At 47.6% G+C, this 22616-nt stretch overlaps 1 protein-coding gene across 1 annotated transcript in view; it reads right to left on the bottom strand.

Moving 5' to 3' along the window:
- Positions 1-976: 976 nt before the first annotated feature.
- The window catches only part of LOC144102305 (uncharacterized), a 31663-nt gene continuing 10023 nt past the window's right edge, over positions 977-22616 (bottom strand). Inside the window, exons 3-4 of the mRNA XM_077635609.1 lie at positions 2013-2117; positions 977-1194 (exon numbers count right to left, since the gene is read on the bottom strand). Coding sequence (XP_077491735.1) covers positions 1119-1194; positions 2013-2117 — 181 coding nt within the window. The 3' untranslated portion in view covers positions 977-1118. The remainder of the gene's footprint in view (positions 1195-2012; positions 2118-22616) is intronic.

Raw genomic sequence — 22616 nt, 5'->3', positions numbered from 1 at the left:
AGGACGCTCTGTCGAGCACAGACCCACAGGACGAGCAACGGCTGATCGAGTGGACGCGCAGCATAGCTAACAGCAACAGAGTCCCGGACTGAGGACACCGCCTGAAGACGATGGCGATGAACTACTACCAACCTACCATTGATTAAAATACAAGCTTTACCTTTTTCACGTTCAGCACACGGCTGATAATGACGGCAGTTAGGGCGTTGATGAGCCAGTGGTCGTGGTGGCAGACATTTTATTGAAGACCTTTGCGCCCCCCCCCCCCCCCCGAAATGGGAGGGGACCTTATAGTCCAGGGCTCCTACAGCCTTAGCTGGTGGCCGGTGAGCGGGCGGTGAAGCGGTGGTTTAGCGAGACAAAACAGACATAGCAGTGTTTCTCATATGGACACAACAATGAGTGTAGACATACTACCACCCACAACTCTTCCTTTGTTGATTAACGACGCATATTGCGTTGCTGCGTCGACAGGTCACACTTCGTCGCCCATGCGATCATGATACTTCCGGACGGCAGTAGCACCGCACATCGTTTGCTACCTATAATGTGATCACAACCATCGTTCGGTCGAAAGACGACATTTTGTTTCTCAAGGACTGCGTGCAGACTTCTGGCATGGGCATAAAGCTTCTAAATTTCTACTTGAAAAACGACTCGTGTGTACGGCAGCTCTACGCAAATTTACATTGCAGCGTCCAGTCAGCCGAAAATACGTCCTCGCGGAATGTTTCAGTGCCGCAGAATTGACTCTGTGATATATAAAGTGGTGCATTCTTCATCACCCGAATTTGCGAAGCCTAACCATTTCAAGCACCGCTCGCCATTTCTCGTGAGAAATTTTATTTATCCGCCCAATTCATTTACGCATGCCTCAAGAAAGACATTTCGTCTGCGTGGTATACAATGAAAAACGCCAGCGGTTGTTACGCGGTAGCATAGAAGCCTCATCGGAGTAAAAAACCGGAGACGAACGTCCGACGTTCTCCAGGTGAATCCTAATTGGCTGGCGAGTAGTGACGTCATCAGTTACGACACCAGAGCGGAGAAGTCTCTTAGGCTGGAGGGGCGTGACGTCATCATCCCGGAGAATGGCCATCGACTGAAGAGACGTAGCGTCACCAGACCAGGTTCATTATGTGAAGCCTCCGCCTGTCATCCGGGGCACCGTGCAGGTGGCGTACGGGAAGGGCTCTGGAAGAGAAAAGCAAGTCTCACGAGCCCCAACAGTCACTTCCGGCACAGGCATCAACAGCTTCGAATGCTATCGCATTGCCAGTACACAATGTAATTAGGCGTCCCTGTCTTTTTGTTTTACTGCCACGTTAGAAATTTTCTACATAGAGTCACAACGGTCGAGAACTCTAACATCGAAACACCAGTATTTTTCTAAACAGTAGTCGAGGGGTCAGGGAATCTATTGTTTATTTCGAATACGAATATGGCGCCAGAAACGCAAAAAAAGATATGATTACGAGTGACAAACCTGCCTGCATAAAAACAGCGGAGGACGTGCTACCAGTCTCTCTGTTTTGAGTACTGTTTGCTGCGTCGGCTAGTTGATATAAAAAAGAAAAAAAAACTATTTGGGATACAAAGGGTGCTCAGTTCGTCGGAAACAAAGAAACCCGTGCATTGTGTGATGTCAGCGCACGTTCAAGAACCCCAGGTGGTCGAAATCGTCCGCAGCCCTCCACTACGACGTCCCTCATAGGCTGAGTCGCTTTGGGACGTTAAACCCCATGAACCTTAAGCCTAAAGAAATCGCTGCTAGCTATTGCAGGCTCCTGGAAAAGGCCCTGAATTTCTGAAAAAAAAGCCCTGAATCGACGCGTGCGCAACTGTGTATAAAAGGAGCCGTGGCACCCCGGCTAACCCTAATTTGCCGCAAGTCCACTGGTTCCCGTAAACACGTCCTCGACCTAACTCACGCGCCGCTGCTGTTTATGGGTAAGCGGTATACGAATTGGTATGCGTATGCGACGGCCGTCGCCAGCCATGCGACGCCGTACGATGGCGAGGTCGCGTGGGCCTCGTACATGCGTCGACCCAGTGCTGTTTGCGGTGTCGGGAAGTGCGTTGCGGCTCGGGATGCAACGGCGTTGACGGCCGGCACGCTGGAAAGGAAAAAAAAAGAACGAAAGAGAAAGGAAACGCGTGTCAGACAATGGCGTGAAAAACGACCGCGACGAGCTCTCTGCCGGGTCAAGCAAAAGTCGGATTCGCGCTTTTCCGTGCATCAAGCACGGAAGGCTTGATGCACAGCTCGACATATACTGTTCCGGCTATTGTTTCAAACCAAGGGTCTGCTCGCGGGGTCTGCGTGCTCCGGAAAAAGCGGCCGGCTATTTAAGAGCGTGAGGTCTTACTAGTAACGTTTGTCAAGGACACGTCTGTCTGCAACGAAGGTCAAATCGACCAGTTACCACGTGACCAGACTATATCCCGTAGCAACTGTGGGCGAGTAGCGCCTCAATTTATACCTGTATACTTACGATCCGTTATAGTATATGCACCACTGTACCAGACTGTACCAGAAAGTTGGAAGAATGCAAACATTATCTTAATTCACAGAAAAGAAAACAGACCGATCAGCTTACTGTCCGTTGCCTACAAGGTATTTACTAAGGTAATCGCTAATAGAGTCAGGGCAACCTTAGACTTTAATCAACCAAATGATGAGGCAGGCTTTCGTAAAGGATATTCCACAATAGATCATATTCGCACTATCAATCAGGTGATAGAGAAATGCGCAGAATATGACCAACATCTATATATAGCCTTCATAGATTACGAGAAAGCATTCGACTCAGTGGAAATCTCAGCAGTCATACAGGCATTTCGTGATCAGGGTGTAGAAGAGCCTTATGTGAAAATACTGGAAGATGTAGTATATAGGGCATGCACAGATACCATAGTCCTCCATAAGTCGGCAATAAAATTCTAATAAAGAAAGGCGTCAGGCAAGGAGACACTATCTCGCCAATGCTATTCACCGCCTGTTTACAGGAGGTATTTCGATGTCTGAATTGGGAACAGTTGGGAATAAGAGTAAATGGAGAATACCTAATTAATCTGAGATTTGCTGACGACATTGCCTTGCTGAGTCACTCAGGAGGTGAACTAAAACTCATGGTCAATGAGTTAGGCAGAGCAGACCGGTGGGTCTAAAAATTAACATGCAGAGAACCAAAGTATGTTCAACAGTCTAGCAAGGGAACAGCAGTTCACAATTAGAAGCGAGGGGATGGAAGTGGTTAAGGAATACGTCTACTTAGGGCAGGTAGTGACAGCTGATCCGGATCATGAGAGGGAGATAACTAGAAGGATAAGAATGGGGTGGAGCGCATATGGCAGGTTCTCTCAGATCATGAATGGCAGTTTGCCAATATCCTTCAAGAGAAAAGTGTACAACAGCTGTACCTTACCGGTACTCACCTACGGGGTAGAAACGTGGAGGCTAACGAAAAGGGTCCAGCTTTAGTTAAGGACAACACAGTGAGCCATGGAAAGAAAAATGATAGGTGTAACGTTAAGAGACCGGAAGCGGGCAGAGTGGGTGAGGGAACAAATGCGGGTTAATAACGTCCTAGACGAAATCAAGATGAATAAATGGGCTTGGGCAGGGCATGCAATGCGAAGGCAGGATAACCGCTGGTCCTTAAGGGTTACGGAGTGGATTCCAAGAGAAGGTAAGCGTAGCAGGGGGCGGCAGAAGGTTAAATGGGCGGATGAGATTAAGAAGTTTGCAGGCATAGGGTGGGCGCAGCTGGCAAAGGACAGGGTTAATTGGATAGACATGGGAGAGGTACTTGCCTTGCAGAGGGTGTAGTGGGATGATGATGATTATGATGATGATAATGATAGTATATCTGCCAGTATAGCGGCGACCTAAGTTGGCTCCCCCCTCCGGGACCACCATTTGCATACATTTTGGGGGCCAACCGTGTGGCGCAGAATGTTCGAAGTGGTGTCAAATGACTCGGCATGGTCAGGGTGATAAAATAACTAATTGAGATGAAGGCAAAATATATGTGGGATTCGCAACGACGACCTTTCCGCCCCCAAACCGTGCATTCCGAGGACTTTCAGACGGCTATTACGGCCGAGCCATTTGTCTCAGGGTGTTCTGGATGGTGTGAAACTATTCGTCGTGTTGTGATGCACACGTTTATAAAATTTATTAACTGATATAACGAGGAAATATACCGGATATAGCGAACGTGGCTGTAAATCGCAATAGTGCAAAATCCATGAGGCAGACGTCGCTGCTTTTGTCAGAAGGAACGTTTGGATTTGGTCCTCATGTTTGCTGAGCACACCGATGTAAACACTTGGAGCTCCCGTAGCTAACGCTCTCAAGTGGAACACTGAGGCAATGTTGGAGGAGGATTTTTTTTTTCAATCGGTCTTCAGCACAAGTGAAATAAAAAGGTAAAGGCCAATTCCTCTGAGAAATTCCACCAGGTTCCGCCACTGAGGCCCACATGCACACATGTACAAGTCGGTGTCCGTACATCTGGACCATACCCTAAACGCGACAGTAATCTTAACCTATACTTGAACAGTTCTGCGGCACAGATTGAATTTGGGCGAACAGAACTGCGAGATAAAAAAAATTACAGGATTGCACTGCCATATTTTGAAAAAATTGTCATTCCGAGGGTGGCGTCATACCTTAGAAGAGACAACAAAGAACAAAAAACTGAATTTGCGTTCACGGGTTCCACCCGCCGCGGTGGCTCAGTGGTTAGGGCGCTCGGCTACTGATCCGGAGTTCCCGGGTTCGAACCCGACCGCGGGGGCTGCGTTTTTATGGAGGCAAAACGCTAAGGCGCCCGTGTGCTGTGCGATGTCAGTGCACGTTAAAGATCCCCGAAATTATTCCGAAGCCCTCCACTGCGGCACCTCTTTCTTCCTTTCTGCTTTCACTCCCTCCTTTATCCCTTCCCTTACGGCGTGGTTAAGGTGTCCAACGATATATGAGACAGATACTGCGCCATTTCCTTTAATAATAATAATAATAATAATAATAATAATAATAATAATAATAATAATAATAATAATCATGTTTGGTTTTGGGGGAAAGGAAATGGCGCAGTATCTGTCTCACATATCGTTGGACACCTGAACCGCGCCGTTAGGGAAGAGATAAGGGGGGAGTGAAGGAAGAAAGGGGTGTCGTAGTGGAGGGCTCCGGAATAATTTCGACCGCCTGGGGATCTTTAACGTGCACTGACATCGCACAGCACACGGGCGCCTTAGCGTTTTTTCTCCATAAAAACGCAGCCGCCGCGGTCGGGTTCGAACCCGGGAACTCCGGATCAGTAGTCGAGCACCCTAACCACTGAGCCACCGCGGCGGGTAACCATTTCCTTTCCCCAAAAACCAGTTATTATTATTATTATTATTATTATTATTATTATTATTATTATTATTATTATTATTATTATTATTATTATTATTATTATTATTATTATTATTATTATTATTATTACTTCTTGTCAGCTTAAGAGGGCAAATGCGAGAGCCTTTTCCTTTCGTGTCTTTATCGCTCGATTTTTCATTTTTAATATTGAAAATTTCGTTGTTTTTATTTTCATTTGCATTTTTATTTTTGTTTTATTCCTTAATTTTTGTTTCTCATTTTATTTTTTATACTAAGTAAGCTTTCTCACGCCTTTCTATCGTTTTCCATCGAATCAGTCACACAAAACTTGATTCAAACACAGTATTTATTTTAATTAATCCATTTTAACCAATTACAACTAATTACAATTCATCAGCCAAACTTTTCCCATTTCAAGATCTACTCACGCACTACCTAACACATTCAAACTTTCGCGCATTTATCTCCACATAACGACATAATCGTGCGGACAAAATCTGCGGACACTTTTTGCTGACGCGACATAACCATATAATGCTTTTGCATCAGTAATGCGCTGTTAGACACGCGGATTCAAGAAGAGCGCATACGACAAGGAAGAGCGCTATACCTAATTGCAGTCTTAAAATCCCAGCTACAGCATTCACCATATCGTTTCTCACCCTTGGGAAGGAACGAAAAGTCTGAGTCTTTATTTTATTTATGGTTATCAGTTCGAACTGCCCTTCGGAAAACATGTCTAAGCACTCGAGGCTAACATTTGGCTAAAAGTTTCATCGACTGAATTCTCGAGAATACGAATTCGCGCCTTTTTCTGATTCTGACTGGAACGGAACTCGGCCACCAGCAACAGAAGCACACAGGCTTCGGTCGGTTCGTGCTGATAAGGAAGTTCTTCTTTATAGCCGCAGGGATGCGTACAACACATATGTCGCGAAGCCTACTCAGTCTAACTCGGATCAAGTGTTTTCTTCGCTAGGCGCTCGAATCGCCTGGCAGTCTGAAAGATAGATAGAACGATACATGAAATGACAATCTGTGTTAATACCGTTATTTTCAATGCCATTCAGTATGTTTCTATCCTGTATGTCTTTTTTTTTACTTAAGTATTCACAACGTTTTTTTTTTATAAATTAACCTCATGCAGTTGCACAGAAATCAAATCGACCGTATGTCATTGCACTGAACAGTACAAAATCAGTTTCTATTCAGCATATATAGTTGAAATTGCATTGCCATCTACGTAATTGTATGCGTTCACCGTTTTCCACAGTGTTTACACACTGCTGCCTTGTACGGACATCAGGCACCCTAAAGCTCTCAATGACAGCTTTTGTGCCCGATGAACCCCAACTCTTTGTTGCAAATAAAGCATTGGCTGTAACGGTCTCCTGGCGCCGTCAAGCTGCCTATATATACTTAGCTTTTAGCCTGCAGACGACCGGCCAGTTTTTTTTTCTGGAAAAACAGTGAATGAATGAATGAATGAATTCTCCTGAAAACCCCCGAAACGCGACACTGAGAACTGCACAACACAGCGCATATGTGTTGTGCACTCCTTAGTGTTGCCTTCCGCTTTTCGGGCTTTATAATTAATGTTAACGAACGAGAACACATCAGAACATTGGTAATCTTCATAACGTGGCAACTGTTCCATCAAGATGGGGTCCGTGCAATTGTTGAGAACAGGAGCAAACGGATGGAGGCACACCGCTGACACTAGCATTTGGCTTCAATAGAATTCAAACACACAAAACAAAGTCAAGAGCTATAGGGTATACAGTGGAAGAGTGTGACGTGACAAATGAAAAAAAAAACATGTTGACAATGAGATAATCCGCATAGGAATGTAAGCGCATGGCAGTTTTCTAATGTTAAAGCAAGCATTACTAGTCCTATTACGAGCAAAGCTGGCGGCGTCTGTGACTGTACTCGTAGATGGTGCACAAAATTTCAGCGATGGAAAGAAAAATAGGGTGACGTCATCAAGCGGTCGCAGAACGCACGCAGCAAGCTGAGCACCGCTATTTCAGGCAATCATATACATGTCGTTCGTCCGTCTATATGTATTCCCCACAGGCTGATCTCAATGTGGCGCCAGTTTTCCCGACTCATTTGTACAAAAATGTGACGCGACCTTTTGTAGTACAGCGTTCCAGGTGGTGACAGACGATTTATCGTTGCATGCATAGCTTAGACGTTTCAGTCAAGTTGGACGCTAGCTTGCCACAGGTATTCGAACCGGTGACATATGCACCTTCAATTGTATGCCTTCCCAGACTCCGTGCAACCTCGCTAGACAGCAAGTTGACGTTCTTTCCCATGATGCTGGCGCTCCTTTAGCCGACGCTGGCGTTCTTTCCCATAGCGATGTTTCCTTCGCGTGAAATTCTGAGCTGCACACCCACATGGCGACAATGTGACAGGAGTTATAAGGGTTCTCTTCATCAAAGCCATGTGTGTTCTCTGATTCATTTATTGGCAGTCTTCGAATTTGACCAATGTAACCAACACAGGTCGAACCAACCTGACTTCTTCGGATTATATGCATTGATTTTTGGGATTTTTTCGCATTCGTTCATTGCCGTTCTACCGTTGGCTGGACGGAACCTATATTATCCGATCTCCATCTAACAGTTTCAGTTAAAGGCATGCCGCCCACTCAAACACTCTAGCTAAGATTTAGGACACCTTTGGAACATGCCAACGATACAGGAAGTTATTTATGAATGCATAAATTAATTTACACATTTGTGCGTTTTTATCGCCCATAGAGCCTATTCGACCTTGCAGTAGAAAGGACAACACTGGCTTGAAATGCAAGAACTACAGGTATACAGGTCAAACAGTCGAAACAAAACGCTCTTCCGTCGACGCAAAAAAGGTCGTCGAACAACAGTCAAAACAAGTTGGCATCGACAGCAGGAATGCCCCCCCCCCCCTTTCCCAGCTCTTGCCGGGAGCGGTTGCAAACACAAACAAGGGCAACCGCAGCAGTAACGAACAGAGCAGGAAAGAGGGCCCCGTCGACTCGACCTCCTAACTTTGCACGTATACAACCTGCGTGCATGCTGCCAGGCTCCGTTGCATGACGACGGATGGAACCGGAATTCGGACGCAGGTCTGGCGCCACGTGACTGACGTCAGAAACTTCGGCCTTCTTCGTCATACCAGCTGCGTGGAGAGACCACGAGTCCCGTTTCAACGAACTCCGCGGCGCACATATCTCCGCCTGCACCGAAGCAGACTGGTCTCGACGGGTCGTAGTTGATGTCCTGGCTTGGCGTCGCCACGTCACTGAACCCAATGAAAACTGGCCGCCTGTTTCTTCAGGAGGGGTGATGACGTCATTCGCGTGCCGCGTTTCTGCCACGCGTGCCTGCCACGGTTTTCTCATGACGGCAGGGTTTTCGCACAATGAGCCAAGTAGTGCGACAGATGCTCTCGCATTAATAACTACGTGAAATTCGCTTCCGCTCTGTGCCTAACTTGTAATTGAATTTATTCTTCCATGCAGTTTCCGCTTTCGGTTTCAGCAGTCGATAGACGACTGCGAGCAGCCGCGGTGGCTCAGTGGTTATGGCGCTCGTCTGCTGGCCCCAATGACGCGAGTTCGATCCCAGCCACGGCGGGGTCGCATTTCGATGGAGGCGAAATGCTAGACGCCCATGTACTGTGCGATGTCAGTGCATGTCAAAGAACCCCAGGCGGTCGAAATTTTCGGAGCCCTTCACTACGGCGTCCCTCATAGTCTGGGTAGCTTTAGGACGTTAAACCCCCATAAAACCAAACCCAAAAGCCGAAGGGCGACTGCGACGTCACAGGTGAGTGCCAGATCATGTGAGACAAACAGAAACTTCAATAACTGTTACTTGTTCACTCGCTGCCGTTCCGGCTTCTGAAGCAGTTTAGCGTAAGAATTACAACGATCAAAGCAGTGACCGTATTGCACCAGCCAATATTTCTAAATTTATGCCGGTAGCCCCCATATGCATTTTGTGCTCTCGCCCCAAGGTCACCCTTACCCACATCCTCCTATCATCCCCGGCGTCCGCTCTCCCCGTCGGGCCGGTGCCTCTCTGAACCTGGGAGGACTGGAAGACCTCACTGCGGTCAGTGGACCTGTGTGCATGCAGGCAGAAGATTGCCGTCAGCCGGGCGGCATACGTCATGGACCAACACCGCGTGAACGTTCAGACCGTGAGTGGGGTCGTGAGGAGACCCAGGAGGCCCGCGGGCCTCGAATTCTCTTGCTGAATAAAGTTTTTGCATTCATCCATCGATCCATATTGCAGTCTTTATATGCCTCATGTGGTCTCATACTTACTTGTGACGTCACAATCATCGTAGGGCAACTGAAACTGAAACCGAAACTGAAGCTACAGAGAAAAAAATTCAATTACAACGTATTTATTGAGAACTGACCTGCTGGCAACGGGGGAAGAAGAAGACGAAGACCTAGTGGGTGGCTACGTGTCTGCTTCTAGGTTAACATTTCGTTAACATCGAACCTTGTGAAATTGGTGGAAAGGGTCCTTCTCAGCGGTGTCATGTCATTCATTTCAGAAAATGCTGTATTGAATCCATGCCAAATTGGTTTCAGGCCGGGTTGTTCAATTTGGTGTGCTCATACTGACCTTGAGAGTCGTATTAAATTATCTCGCAACAGAAAAAAGTTTGCTGCGCTTGTCACCTTGGATGTCAGTAAAGCATACGACAGCGTGGAGCACTCGACTCTATTACTAAGATTACAGGAACTCAACTTCCCAAGCTATTTTGTAGCCTGGATATCTGTTTTTTTTGGAAAATAGAGAATTTTACTGCTCCCAAAATGGTGTTTCCTCAAGGAGATTTCCACAGACAAGAGGTGTTCCGCAAGGATCAGTTCTCTCACCTGTTCTTTTTAACATTTTTCTAAGCTCAATTCTATGCATTCAAAATGTGAAAACTTATGTGTACGCCGACGATATTGCATTTTTTGCATCAGCGAGTGACATTCACACTCTTTATCAAACCCTACAAAATTACCTCAATGTTCTTGACAACTGGCTAGGAAGAATTCATCTGTCCCTTAATGTGAAGAAATGCGCATTGTTAGTATTTCCAGTTTCTGTTCCAGTAAATATCTGCCTGGTCTATAGAAATAACATATTACCTCAAGTTCAGACGGAAAATAGAAATAACATAGTACCTCAAGTTCAGACGGTGAAGTATCTCGGTGTAATATACGACCCTACTCTCTCCTGGCGGCCCCACATTGAGCAAGTTTCTGCAAAAGGAGTTCGGGCCATTGGCATCCTGCGCAGGCTTTGTAGTGCTAGGTCAGGCATGAGGAGGCATACGCTTCTGATGATTTATAAAATGTACGTCCGCCCAATTTTGGAGTTCGGGTGTGTTTTATTCTCAGGAGCTCCTGCCTATAAACTTCGCCCTCTTGTGCTTTTGGAGCGTGAGGCGTTGCGCCTTTGTCTGGGGCTTCCAAAATATGTCGCCAATGCTGTTCTGCACCTTGAGGCGCGAATGCCTTCGTTATCAGCTAGGTTTCGCCTTTTAACAGTTCAAACATTTTTAAAATTGTGCGACTCACCTCTTCACGCTTCCAGTATAATATTTCTTAGTCAACCTTCCGCCTTTTTTAGTGCTGCCTGGTCTCGATTTCATACCCCGCAGATATGTTACGTGCAGTCCCTCCTTGATCGCATAAATATTCATTTCACAGATGTCCGCCAAATATTTAACAACTCCTCATCTGTCCAGATTGAATTCGATGATATTTTCCCATCGAATGCAAAGCTGCAGCCCTTCCCACTTCTTCGGGGTCTATTGCAGGACCACCTAAGGTCCTTTCCCTCTCATGTTCTTATTGCTACTGATGCCTCGCAGGATCGCGAAAAGGCAGGTGTGGGAATTTTTTCGCCTTCACTGGATTGGTCTTTTTCTCTCCGTCTTCCTGACTTCACTCCATTTTTCTGGCTGAATTATTAGCAGTAATCTTAGCCTTACGAAAATTAGAATCTACAGTTTCCCAGGTCGTGGTTATGACAGACTCTCTGTCCATTTGCTCTTCCTTATCCTCACCCACTGACTCTCGGCCGTTACACCTCTTTAAGTTCCTGATTCCGCTCCATCTAAATTCGGTAAGGTTGCTTTGGGTACCCGGTCACATGGGCTTTCACTTAAATGAGGTTGCAGATTCCTTAGCAAGAGCCTCTCTCAGCGGCCCAATTGTTGCTGTCCTGCAATCATGTGCATATACAGCTGCGGTGAGGTTTCGCAGCTACACAATATTTCAGGAATTTGCTGCCTCGGCTCTTACATCATCTCCCGAATATCAGCATCTTCTGCATCCTTGGAGTAGCAAAGACTGGCGCTCACGCAGACTAGAGGTCTCTTTCACGCGCTTGCGTTGCCGGGTTCTCTTCTAAATTTCTACCTTCACAGATCTGGCCTGGCAGCTTCCCCACTGTGCCCTTTTTGTGCCGAACCTGAGACAATAGATCACTTCCTGCTGTTCTGCCGCCGCTTTTCTCATTTGAGGAAGAGTATTTTGCAGATTCCATTTCATCAACTGGGCTTGCCTGTGTCTTCCGCGGTTGTTCTTTCCATTGGCGCTTCTTTGCTTGGACGAAGCGACAGGAGTGTGCGCTCTGCTGTGCAAAATTTTCTTCAAGAAACGCAGCGACTCCCATTCTAATTTCTTTTTCCCGCCCTCAATCAGTACGACATTGCAACATTACAGGCATTGTGTACTATTATGCACATTAAGCAATTGTCCCGTCTTTGATCTCCAAGTTAACTGGACCCCTTTCCTTCCCTTTTCCAATCTCTTAGACTACATACTATTACCACTCCTTTTCCCGTCAAAACTTTCCTGTATCCAGTAAGTAACCGCCTGTGTCTTGGCCACTCCCCCGTAGTGGGTATGTGCCAGCAACGTCTGAGGCCTTCCTTCCTTCCTTCCTTCTAGGTCTGTGTTTTCGCTCTTCGCTGTCTTCTCGCGTGTGGCGTGGGTCGGACAGTGCCCTCCGTGAGACCGAATGCTGACGACGCCCCTGCAGAGAAATTCCCGGCACGGCGGGCGCATTCTCAAGTGAGAAAACCCAACCGGAGCCCTCAGGGGCAAGCTAGGCTTAGCTCGGCGCTGCCGAGCGAGGCCGCGCTACGCGTCTGCATGGATTCTGCGTTGTCGACGACGGCTACGCGGATGCCCGCTGTGTTGCCACCTGACGCAGCCTCCACGTCCACGCAATCGTCAGCGCCTCTCGGCCTCCAGCCTGCGCCGTCTTCCGATGCTACGACTTTGGCCTGTGACATGGACTGCTCTACCGCCTCCGTGCCCGTGGCACTCCCTCAAGAAACTGTGCCCGTCGCGCCAGTTCAGTATTCCCACCAAGGGCCGTCACCAGCGTCTGAGCCTCCTCCACATATGCCTCCCGTGAGTCAAGGCTCTCTTCCGCCTGCTGCGAACTCGTTCCGCGTTACCATCAAGCCTACATTGCGCTTTGATATGACTGCCATCCCTGCCCGGAATGTTCAAGCCACAATTGACCATGCCCTTGGCTCTTCGAACTACTGCGGGTTTGTCGTCCATCGCCCATCGAACACCATCACGGTAAACTTGTCATCCTTGATGGACGCCCAGAAACTTTGCGCAGTTACGCGGATCCCCCTGGATGACAGCAAGCATGTCCCGGTGCAAATATATTTTGCATCTGGTCCTGACACACTCCGCTGCATGGTTTATCATGTCGACAGCACGAGCCCTCCCGAGGAGGTGCGCGCAAATATTCGCTGCTCAACTCATGTTGTACTGCAAGCAAGGCCTATGGGTCGCCGGGGCTCATACCTGCTCATCCTGCAAGGTCCGTTGACTCTCCCGAAGTACCTTACCTACTACGGTGCGATCGTCAAGCCACAGCCCTTCCGACCTCGTCGTATTTTTTGCTATCACTGCCACAAAGAAGGACATATGCAAAATACCTGCCCTAATCCAGCAGCTATGGCCGACATGAATGAACCAACAGCTCATTGTGCCCTGTGCAAATCGCCGGACCATGACATTCGCTCCCCCGCTTGTCCAAAGAAGAAGCAAGCGAAGAAGTTTCACAAGTCGCCTGCAAAAATGGATGTTCCTACAAGTAATCGCTTTGCAGCTCTCGCATGTGACGACAACGACTTCCCTGAACTTCCTTTATCTGAGCCTGCTGCTCACCATACGTCTCCTCGCCAGCGTACATATGCACAAGCAGCTCACCTTCCCGGATCAAATGGTACGCCAAAACGTCCAGTGCATCCATCACATGTGGATACCACAGAGGAAGACACAGCTTTAGACAATGCAATCGCGGAGGCTCGCCGCCGACTAGACTCACCCAGCGCCGGGAACAGCGTCGTTCTCAATCCTCTCGAAGAATTCTCATAACTCGGGAGCAATCATCAGAGGAATCACCTAGGGTAAGCACTGGCCCACAATCAGGTGCCGACCACCTGTTAGCCGTGACTACCCCGACAGTGGATAAGATATTAGCGCTGATGAAGCAGGTGGGTGACATCCCTCATCGTGGAAGCTCTTCGGCCTCGTCATGGATAGCGCATCATCATCGGTGGTGGTGCAGTGGAACTGTCGAGGATTCGCTAATAAGGCCTCTGAAGTGTACATCCGCCTTCGCGACGGAAAGCTGAGGGCATGGGCGTTCCTACTGCAAGAGCATAATGCACTCCCACGCCTTTCAGGTTTCTGCGCATACCATTCACCATCTATCCCTGATCGCCGTTGCACCGCCTCCTCCCTCAGCCCAGGTAAATCTGCAATTTATATTCACAGTTCAGTTCCGCACACACCGCTCGACCTTTCACGGTGGTGCAACACACGTCAAGAGGTTGTCGCCCTTCTCGTAAAACCTGCACGCACACCCCTTATTCTAGTTTCTTTTTATAGTCGTCCTGGCTCCGCATCTCCCAATCAGGGATGGGTTCATTTTCTACGTTCTACCAACTCGGGTATCCCTATTCTAGTTGGTGGTAACTTCAACGGTGGTAACTTCAACGATGACCCTTCGGCTCTTCCTACTCTTCATTGTGCTACCGCACGGGCGCGGCGCTATGCAAAGCGGCTAGGCAGGCAACGCTGGGCTGCATGGTGTGCCCGCCTGTCCTCTACGCAGGGCAATCGACATCTTTGGAGAGTGTTTCACGCCATGGAGCGCCCTTCTCAGGTTGCAGATTACACAGAGAGCATTCGCCTCGCGCTCAATGTGGATGAGGACACGTTTGCACAACAAGCGGCCCGTCAATTTTTTCCAAACCATGACTGCACCGCTACGTCTCCACCTGATTTATCGGTAACAGAGCCCCCCGATGGGATTACTTCTGACCTCACCATGGCAGAGCTGCTGGCCTCCATTGACCGCTTAAAAACTACTACTACTCCGGGGCACGACGGCATACCTAACTCCTTATTCCGTAACTTGGAAGGGAGGGCTTTGGAAACCCTACTTGATACTTTTAACGAAGTGTGGCTTTCTGGCGTCATGCCGGGAGACTGGAAGCATTCTATTGGGGTTCCAATACCCAAGTCAGGCCAGCCTCCAGTATCTCTCTCGGCTCTTCGTCCAATTTCCCTTACCCCTACCATCTGCAAGCTTTATGAAAACATTCTAGCCGCACACTTATCATGGTAGCTGGAATCCCATGATTGTTACCCAGATTCCCAAATTGGTTTCCGCCCACAAATTGAAACGGAGGACGGCCTTGCTACTTTGGCTGCTGACGTGCTTGACCACTCTCCACAGAGTCACCTTGTACGAACCGTAATCGCTACTGACATAACAAAGGCATATGATAACATCCTTCACTCTGCCATTCTTGCCTCCCTTCAAACTCTTGGTCTCCCTCACCGGTTCCTCCTCTCCATTCACGCCTTTTTAGCAAATCGAACCTTCAGCGTGCGTGTCCACGGAAAGCCCTTTGGTAATTTCACTTCCAATAGAGGAGTGCCGCAGGGCTCCGTTCTCGCCCCAACATTATTTAATGTGGCTTTAATTCCTCTTATTCGAGCCCTAGAGACCATCTCTTCTATCCGCGTACTTGCATATGCCGATGATATCACCTTGTGGGGCTGTCATCCAGATGCGTCTATTCATCAGTCGGTCCTTCAACACGCGCTGGATGTATTGACATCTCGCCTCCCACCTCTGGGTCTAACACTCTCTCCTACTGAATCATGTTTCATTCGAATTGGAAATAAAGCCGCCTTACGGAAAGCTCCCCCTTTAAATTTTACGGTACATAATTCTCTGATTCCTCAGGTAGAAACTGTTCGTATTCTTGGTCTTCTCCTCCATACATCTGGGACTGGCACCCCGTGGCTGACAGCCACCCGTAAATCGGCTCACGCTACTCTAGGTCTGATTCGTCGCATAGCTATGCGCTCTGGTGGCGCACGTGCTCATACGGCCCGCCAGCTTGTGCGCTCTATCCTTCAGCCACGGATAGTATATCAGGCACAATTTCAACGTCTCACCCGCAGACAGTGGGACTCCCTTGAAGCTATCAATCGTGAGGCTATGCGCGTCATAACATATCTGCATCGTTTAACATACCTGTGCTACAGGAGTTCGCCCAACTTAATACACTCAGTGAAATCATCGACCAACGGGTGGCAAATAGAGCTCGAAAACAGTCTCTCAAACTTCATCGTTTAAAGACACTTCCACCGTGGTCCTATTGCCAGCTCACTGACAATCGCCCCACTGTTTCCCCGTCGGTATCAGCAGCGTATCTGCCTGAAGGGTGCATATTATACACGGATGCATCTAATTCTGCAGAGAGGGAAGTTACTGCTGTGTATAGTCCATCTCATCCGCATCTCAACTCTCGCACGACGTATACTGCGGATACGTGCACTCCCCTGGCATTGGAACTTCAAGCCATTTACAATGCCATTGCTTCCCTTCCGCTCGTTCCAACATTCAATACAGTTCACATTTACACCGACTCCCGCGCCGCCCTTAAACAGCTTAAGGCTGTTCGACGAACGTTCCAGATTTCACAATCTATTCATGTGCTCTGCGCAAAGTATCCATGTCCTGTGCGCATACACTGGATTCGCGGCCATGCCCAGGATCCACATAACATTCAAGCGGATGCTATGACTCATCTTCATACATTAGACGATCCACCACCTTCCCCTCTTCCCCCAGATCCGTTCCTGTCCCACGTTTCCGATTCCGAAGTTCTGCGCCAGCGAACACGCGCTCTAATTCCTCCGTGTTCGCACCCTCTCCCCCGTAGTCTTACTCGGCAGGAGGAGGTATCCGTGCGCCGGATTCGGGCAGGGGCGGCTCTGACACCATCTGTCCGTCATCGGTGGCGTGCCAAAGATCTGCCACTACCTGACAGGTGCCCTCACTGTGGCGCTGCACCGGACATATGTGATGTGCGGCACTTGTTGTGGACGTGCCCAGCGACGGCTGCTATCAGAAAACGGCTCCTCAGGGAGGTGGGCCTGCGGTGGAACCGCGACAGTGACTTCGTGAAGTGGACAATGGACAACCGTTTCATTAACTACCTCTGCGACTACCTCAGCGCAACGGTTCTTCACTCCTTCTTTTAACTTTCAATCCCGTGCATTCCTTCCCCCCTTTCCTTTTTCAACTTATGCCTCATGGCACACTTCTCGAATAAAAAAAAAGAAAAAAAAGAGAACTGACCAATTCCACGTGGTGATCCATGTTCACTAATTACGCATCATTCCAGAGCGAAAACACACTCAGAAAAATTTGATGTTCCCACTACTTTAAACCCTCCGTGGTGGCTCAGTGGTTAGGGCACTCGGCTACTCATCCGGAGTTCCCGGGTTCGAACCCGTCTGCGGCTGCTGCGTTTTTATGGAGGCAAAACGCTAAGACGCCCGTGTACTGTGCAATGTCAGTGCACCTTAAAGATCTCCAGGTGGTAGAAATTATTCCGGAGCCCTCCACTGCGGCACTACTTCCTTTTTTCTTTCACCACCCCCTTTATCCATTCCCTTACGGCGCGGTTCAGGTGTCCAACGATATATGAGACAGATACTGTGCCATTTCCTTTCCCCAAAAAACCAACCAACCAACCATTACTTTAACGTGCAGAGCACAGTAATTCTACTTGCGTTCTTATTACGAATAAACAATGTATCGTGCAATAGTTTGTGTTTTGAAATAGAATGTTGGGTTGCTTAGTTCTGAGCTTTGCTTTCGGTCACCTGATTTGTTGTCCCTTTGTGGTATGCATTCCTATCAAGGCTCCCAGTGATGTCTTGAATTTACAGTTTCGATCGGACATGCGGTTTCATTTTTCACTCTCCTTTCTTAATGAAATTCTACAAATTATGCTTATTTATACGGTTTCTGTGGTGCTTATCGTCCTTCAGTCTAAGCACCTGAGATGCTTGACCGCCAAAAATGCGCATATAGCTCTGTAAGCATGCATGCATGTCCAATGCACTACTTATCCTATGAATTGCATGTACAAATACAGTATAGGGATGTTTTTCATGTTTTAGTGTGTAACCACCACTATGACCTCTTAACCTCAATAATTCGGGCGTGTGGTGAAGCCTCTGAAATTAATCACATGATGCGGAAAATGGCGAGAAATAAACGAGACTTTGAATGAGGGTGACCTGGAGAAATGTAATAAATATTGCCGCAACTGGGTTTCACACCGGCTGCTTGGCTGGCCATTGCACGAGAGCACTATGCTATCGCCGCAGCCGATCACGGCTCGTATTGTTGTTGTTGCTGCTGCTGCTGCTGCTGCTGCTGCTGTTGTTGTTGTTGTTGTTGTTGTTGTTGTCGTCGTCGTCGTTGTTGTCGTCGTCGTCGTCGTCGTCGTCGTCGTCGTCGTTGTTGTTGTTGTTGTTGTTGTTGTTGTTGTTGTTGTTGTTGTTGTTGTTGTTGTTGTTGTGCTCATACTATGGCACATGCCCACATAGGGGGACTGGCCAAGAATTGGGGGGCACATAGAGTTTTTGAGGTAAATAATGTCTGGATGAAATTTAAATGGATGGTAAGGACGGAAGAAGTAAACAAAAATAAACAACGAAAGAAAACGGGAAATGCATAACGCACGCAGGAGATCGAGACTGATGTTTATAGCCGAGTATTTAAATGATAATGATAATTGTAAGAATAAAAATAATAATGAAAAAATAAAAATAACAAGGTAGCCGTCTTGATTCAATTAAAAAATATTGCACGGCAGTAAAAACAGACTTGTGGCTGTACCGAAGTATGGTGGCTCCAAACGACAGTAAGACTGGGCTGTTCAAACAAAGGCCAAGCTGTTGTAGAGGTTTCTCTAAAAACCGTCTTCGCATCATGGAGTACCGGCGAGAAAACAACAAAAAATGGTCTATGGTTTCGTGCTCACCACAATATACGCCGACGGGATTAAGCGCCAACCCAGACCTGTGCAAATAAAAATTTAAGGGTGGGATCCTGCAGCGGAGCCTTGATAGCAACTTCATGCTGTGAACTGTATACATCGTTGTCTTCATCAACTTCCATATGCGGCGTGAAGGAGCAGACAGGGGACCGCAAGGAAAATAAACATTTACTAATGAAAAGGAATAGCACCCTGGAATCCCAAAGTCTAAAGCCAATAACTCAGTCTATAGCAGAGGATTGAAAAGTAGACTTAGCCCTGTGACAAAATTTAGAAGAAACTAGTATGAGTAAGCCTCCTCCTCTTGACTGACGATCTTGTCGAAATGAAGAATAATTTTGCAAATGAAAAGAAGTGACCGACAGTTCCACTGGAGAACTCTTAACACCCCTATGGTTGAGAAATCCGGGCAGCAGCAACTGCCTGCCCTAAAATAGTTTCTTTCGGCTTACAGCCAATCTGTTGCTTCTTTGATTTTGGCTCAGGATGTGAAGAAGGGCTAAACATAGGAGATCCGCTGCGTTTGAGGATTCGCGTATCCGAATCCACCATCTCTTCATCATGAATAATCTGAGCATTATCTGAATTAGTGGACCGAGGAAGCGGAGAAACAGCAGTAACTTGTTCTTGGGGCTGAGACTGCTCAGACAAGGAGTGTTGGGTAATTAACGAAGGCATGGATGACATGGCAGAAGTCATTCCAATTTGCATGGCCTGGGTAATCTGTGTTGCCAGAGCATAGATATGCACTCTGTGACAGTGGACACTATCCTGTCAACCATCTTAGCCATAGAGGCTTCCACAGCGGTCGCTATTGCCTGATAGACGAATCTAGTGTCACTCCTGAACGGGCTGACACACCTGCATGGCCGTGAGCTCTGTCTTTAATTTCTGATATTTCCTCGCGCCGCGAACAGCGTGTGCGGTCGGTGATGTCTGGAATTTGCAATTCATGATCCCAAGAAGGACAGTCCATGGAATTTGCAGCGTGAGACCCGCCACAAAGGCAGCACTTCTCGTTTTGATCTGAGCATAAATCTGCTGGATGGTCATTGCCGCATTTGCAACAGCGCAAGGTGGACTTGCAGCCACGAGCACTATGGTCATATCGCCAGCAATTGCTGCACTGCAGTGGCTTAGACGGAAGGGGATCTACACGGGAGATTAGGGGCCATGCCTGAGGGGCAGGCTGTACCCGCAAAGGTGGCAATAGCTGTTTCCGTTGGCACCCATTCATTGTTCACCTCCCGGCTACAGCGATACACAGCAACGACACCCGCTGCAGAGAGAAGGTCGAGGGCCTCAACTGGAGACAAGAAAGAGTCCACACCGCGAACCAAACCTTTTGTACAGGTCAGATGAGACGGAATGAAACTGTTTGTCGGAAGAGACCCAAAAGAAGAGCAGTTTAGAAGATCCTTTACGCACGACAGGTCTGGTGAACGGCACAGAATCCCGCCACGTCCAAACTGGCTTACCTCAGTGATTGTCTCATAAAGGGAAGTGGCCGCCTGGAGAGCAGCTCGAACAGGCCCTGGATTGTTAAATTTGATAGAACCACCATGCTTTGGCGCCAGCGCCACAGGAATGCTGCGGACGCCGGAGCGTTGAAAGGCTTCCAGAGGCATCTCATGAGGTGGTAGGGAAGCCGACCAAGGGGACCTCCCCTGGCCGGGAGACTGCGTAGACATTACCTGTGATTTAGAAACTTACCGCGTGCGTTATACACACAAGAAAAAAGGTGCAAAGGCACGGGGGGAAAAGGAAAACAGGACCAGCTCCCCAATACTTAGCCAATCCCTCGGCAACACACTCTCACGCTGTGCGTCGCACGTCGTCGTCTTCGTCAACTTCAATCTATGCTCAAGTCACGAAACGAAAGGAAACGTGCTTTAAATCGAGCTTTCGCAGTGTTGTAGGCGTTACCGAAAAAACGTAACTAAATACGTTACTCGTTACGCTAAGAAAAAAGGAACGCGTTATCCCCCTGCGTTATCTACATAAAAAGTAACGCGTTACCGTTACCGTTACCGAAAAAAAGTACCGCACGTTACTTTGCCGTTAGTCCATGGCCATAAATTTTAATTAGTGCGTCTTCGCCTTAAGAACTCACGATAACAATTTCATAAAGCTCATATTTCACATAGAACCTCTAGCCCAAACAACGATTTTACGCGAAATCCTGATTTAAGGAAATTACTTTGCACAAAGGTGCAGGAGCTCAGCAATGTTATAGTGGCCTAAAGTTGCCTGTAGAGTTACATGTGGTGGATTCTAACTCTGTGGCATATGGCGAAGCCATTTTCTGAATGTGACATTAAACGCAATATGACACTGCATCATCAATTCTAACTTCACAAAGAAAACATCGCTGAACTCTGAACAAATTTACAATACTTCTGAAAAGTATGATGTTCCAAAATGCTCGGCACACTTCCACTCTGTAGAGAGTTGTGAAGGCAAGTGTGTGAATGCGTGTTCGTGCACGTGTTTCGTGCTTTATGGTTATTCTGTCTATTATTTTAGTTGGGTGCGTGATCAAGGGCAGGTCTTCTGGCATGCATGCGAGCCGGAAAAAAAGTCACCGAGAGCACCTATTTGTAAACCCGCCGCGGTGGCTCAGTGGTTAGGGCGCTCGACTACTGATCCGGAGTTCCCGGGTTCGAACCCGACCGCGGCGGCTGCGTTTTTATGGAGGAAAAACGCTAAGGCGCCTGTGTACTGTGCGATGTCAGTGCACGTTAAAGATCCCCAGGTGGTCGAAATTATTCCGGAGCCCTCCACTACGGCACCTATCTCTTCCTTTCTTCTTTCACTCCCTCCTTTACCCTTCCCTTACGGCGCGGTTCAGGTGTCCAACGATATATGAGACAGATACTGTGCCATTTCCTTCCCCCCCCCCCAAAAAAAAACAATTATTAGCACCTATTTGTTCATTTGCAACATCACTTTAGGTGCTCTGCGCTTTTTTTCTGAAAAAAAGGGGGGGAGGAGCGGAGTAGGGGGCAACTAAAACAAAAAGTAACTAGTAACGTCACACGTAACGTTACCGAAAAATGTTAACGCAAATACGTTACCCGTTACAGTTCCCAAATGGTAACGAGTTCGTTACTAAGTTACCGAAAAAAGTAACGCGTTACCGGTAACGCCGTTACTTGTAACGCGTTACCGCCAACACTGCGTTTCAGGTATACTAGTGTCCACCTGCAAAAACCTTCTTTCGCACAATACCCTTATAAAAGTGGTTTACGAACAGTCTTTAGACTTCTTATAGACTTTAAAGGTATTTCCTTCTGTCCATTGACAGTCTATAGACTTCTATGGACGAAAGTCTAGTGAATGTATACACTGCCATAATTCTATAGATTTTCTATGACTCTCTATAGAAATTGTATTGTGCATAGACTTTGCTCTAGGCTTTCTCTGTAGCCATTCTATAGACCTCTTAGACAAAAAGTCTATGGACAGTCTGCAGACTATCTAAAGAAATTTCTGTAAGGGTATTTCGGGGTGAGCAATGCTAAACCGCTGGAAATATTTTTGTGTTTGAGGATTTGTTCGTCGCAGGCCACATGGAGCACTATATTTCTTTTCATCGCCACGCGGGCTACCTGACGGCTCAGCGGAGGGCTCTAGAATAGTTAGTACCACTTGGTCCTAATCGATCTTCACATTCACTGAATCAATCGGTTGTCTCTCGGGGGCTATATGATTGTAACAACCCGGAGAGTTTCCGAAGGAGTAACCCTATGGAGTTTTCTTCTCGTACTCTTTATAAGGTTTTTCAAAAACATGGAAACTA

This window comes from Amblyomma americanum, chromosome 8 (assembly GCF_052857255.1).
Source record: "Amblyomma americanum isolate KBUSLIRL-KWMA chromosome 8, ASM5285725v1, whole genome shotgun sequence".
NCBI classification, from domain to species: Eukaryota; Metazoa; Arthropoda; class Arachnida; order Ixodida; family Ixodidae; genus Amblyomma; species Amblyomma americanum.
This window is presented reverse-complemented; position numbering and strand designations above follow the sequence as displayed.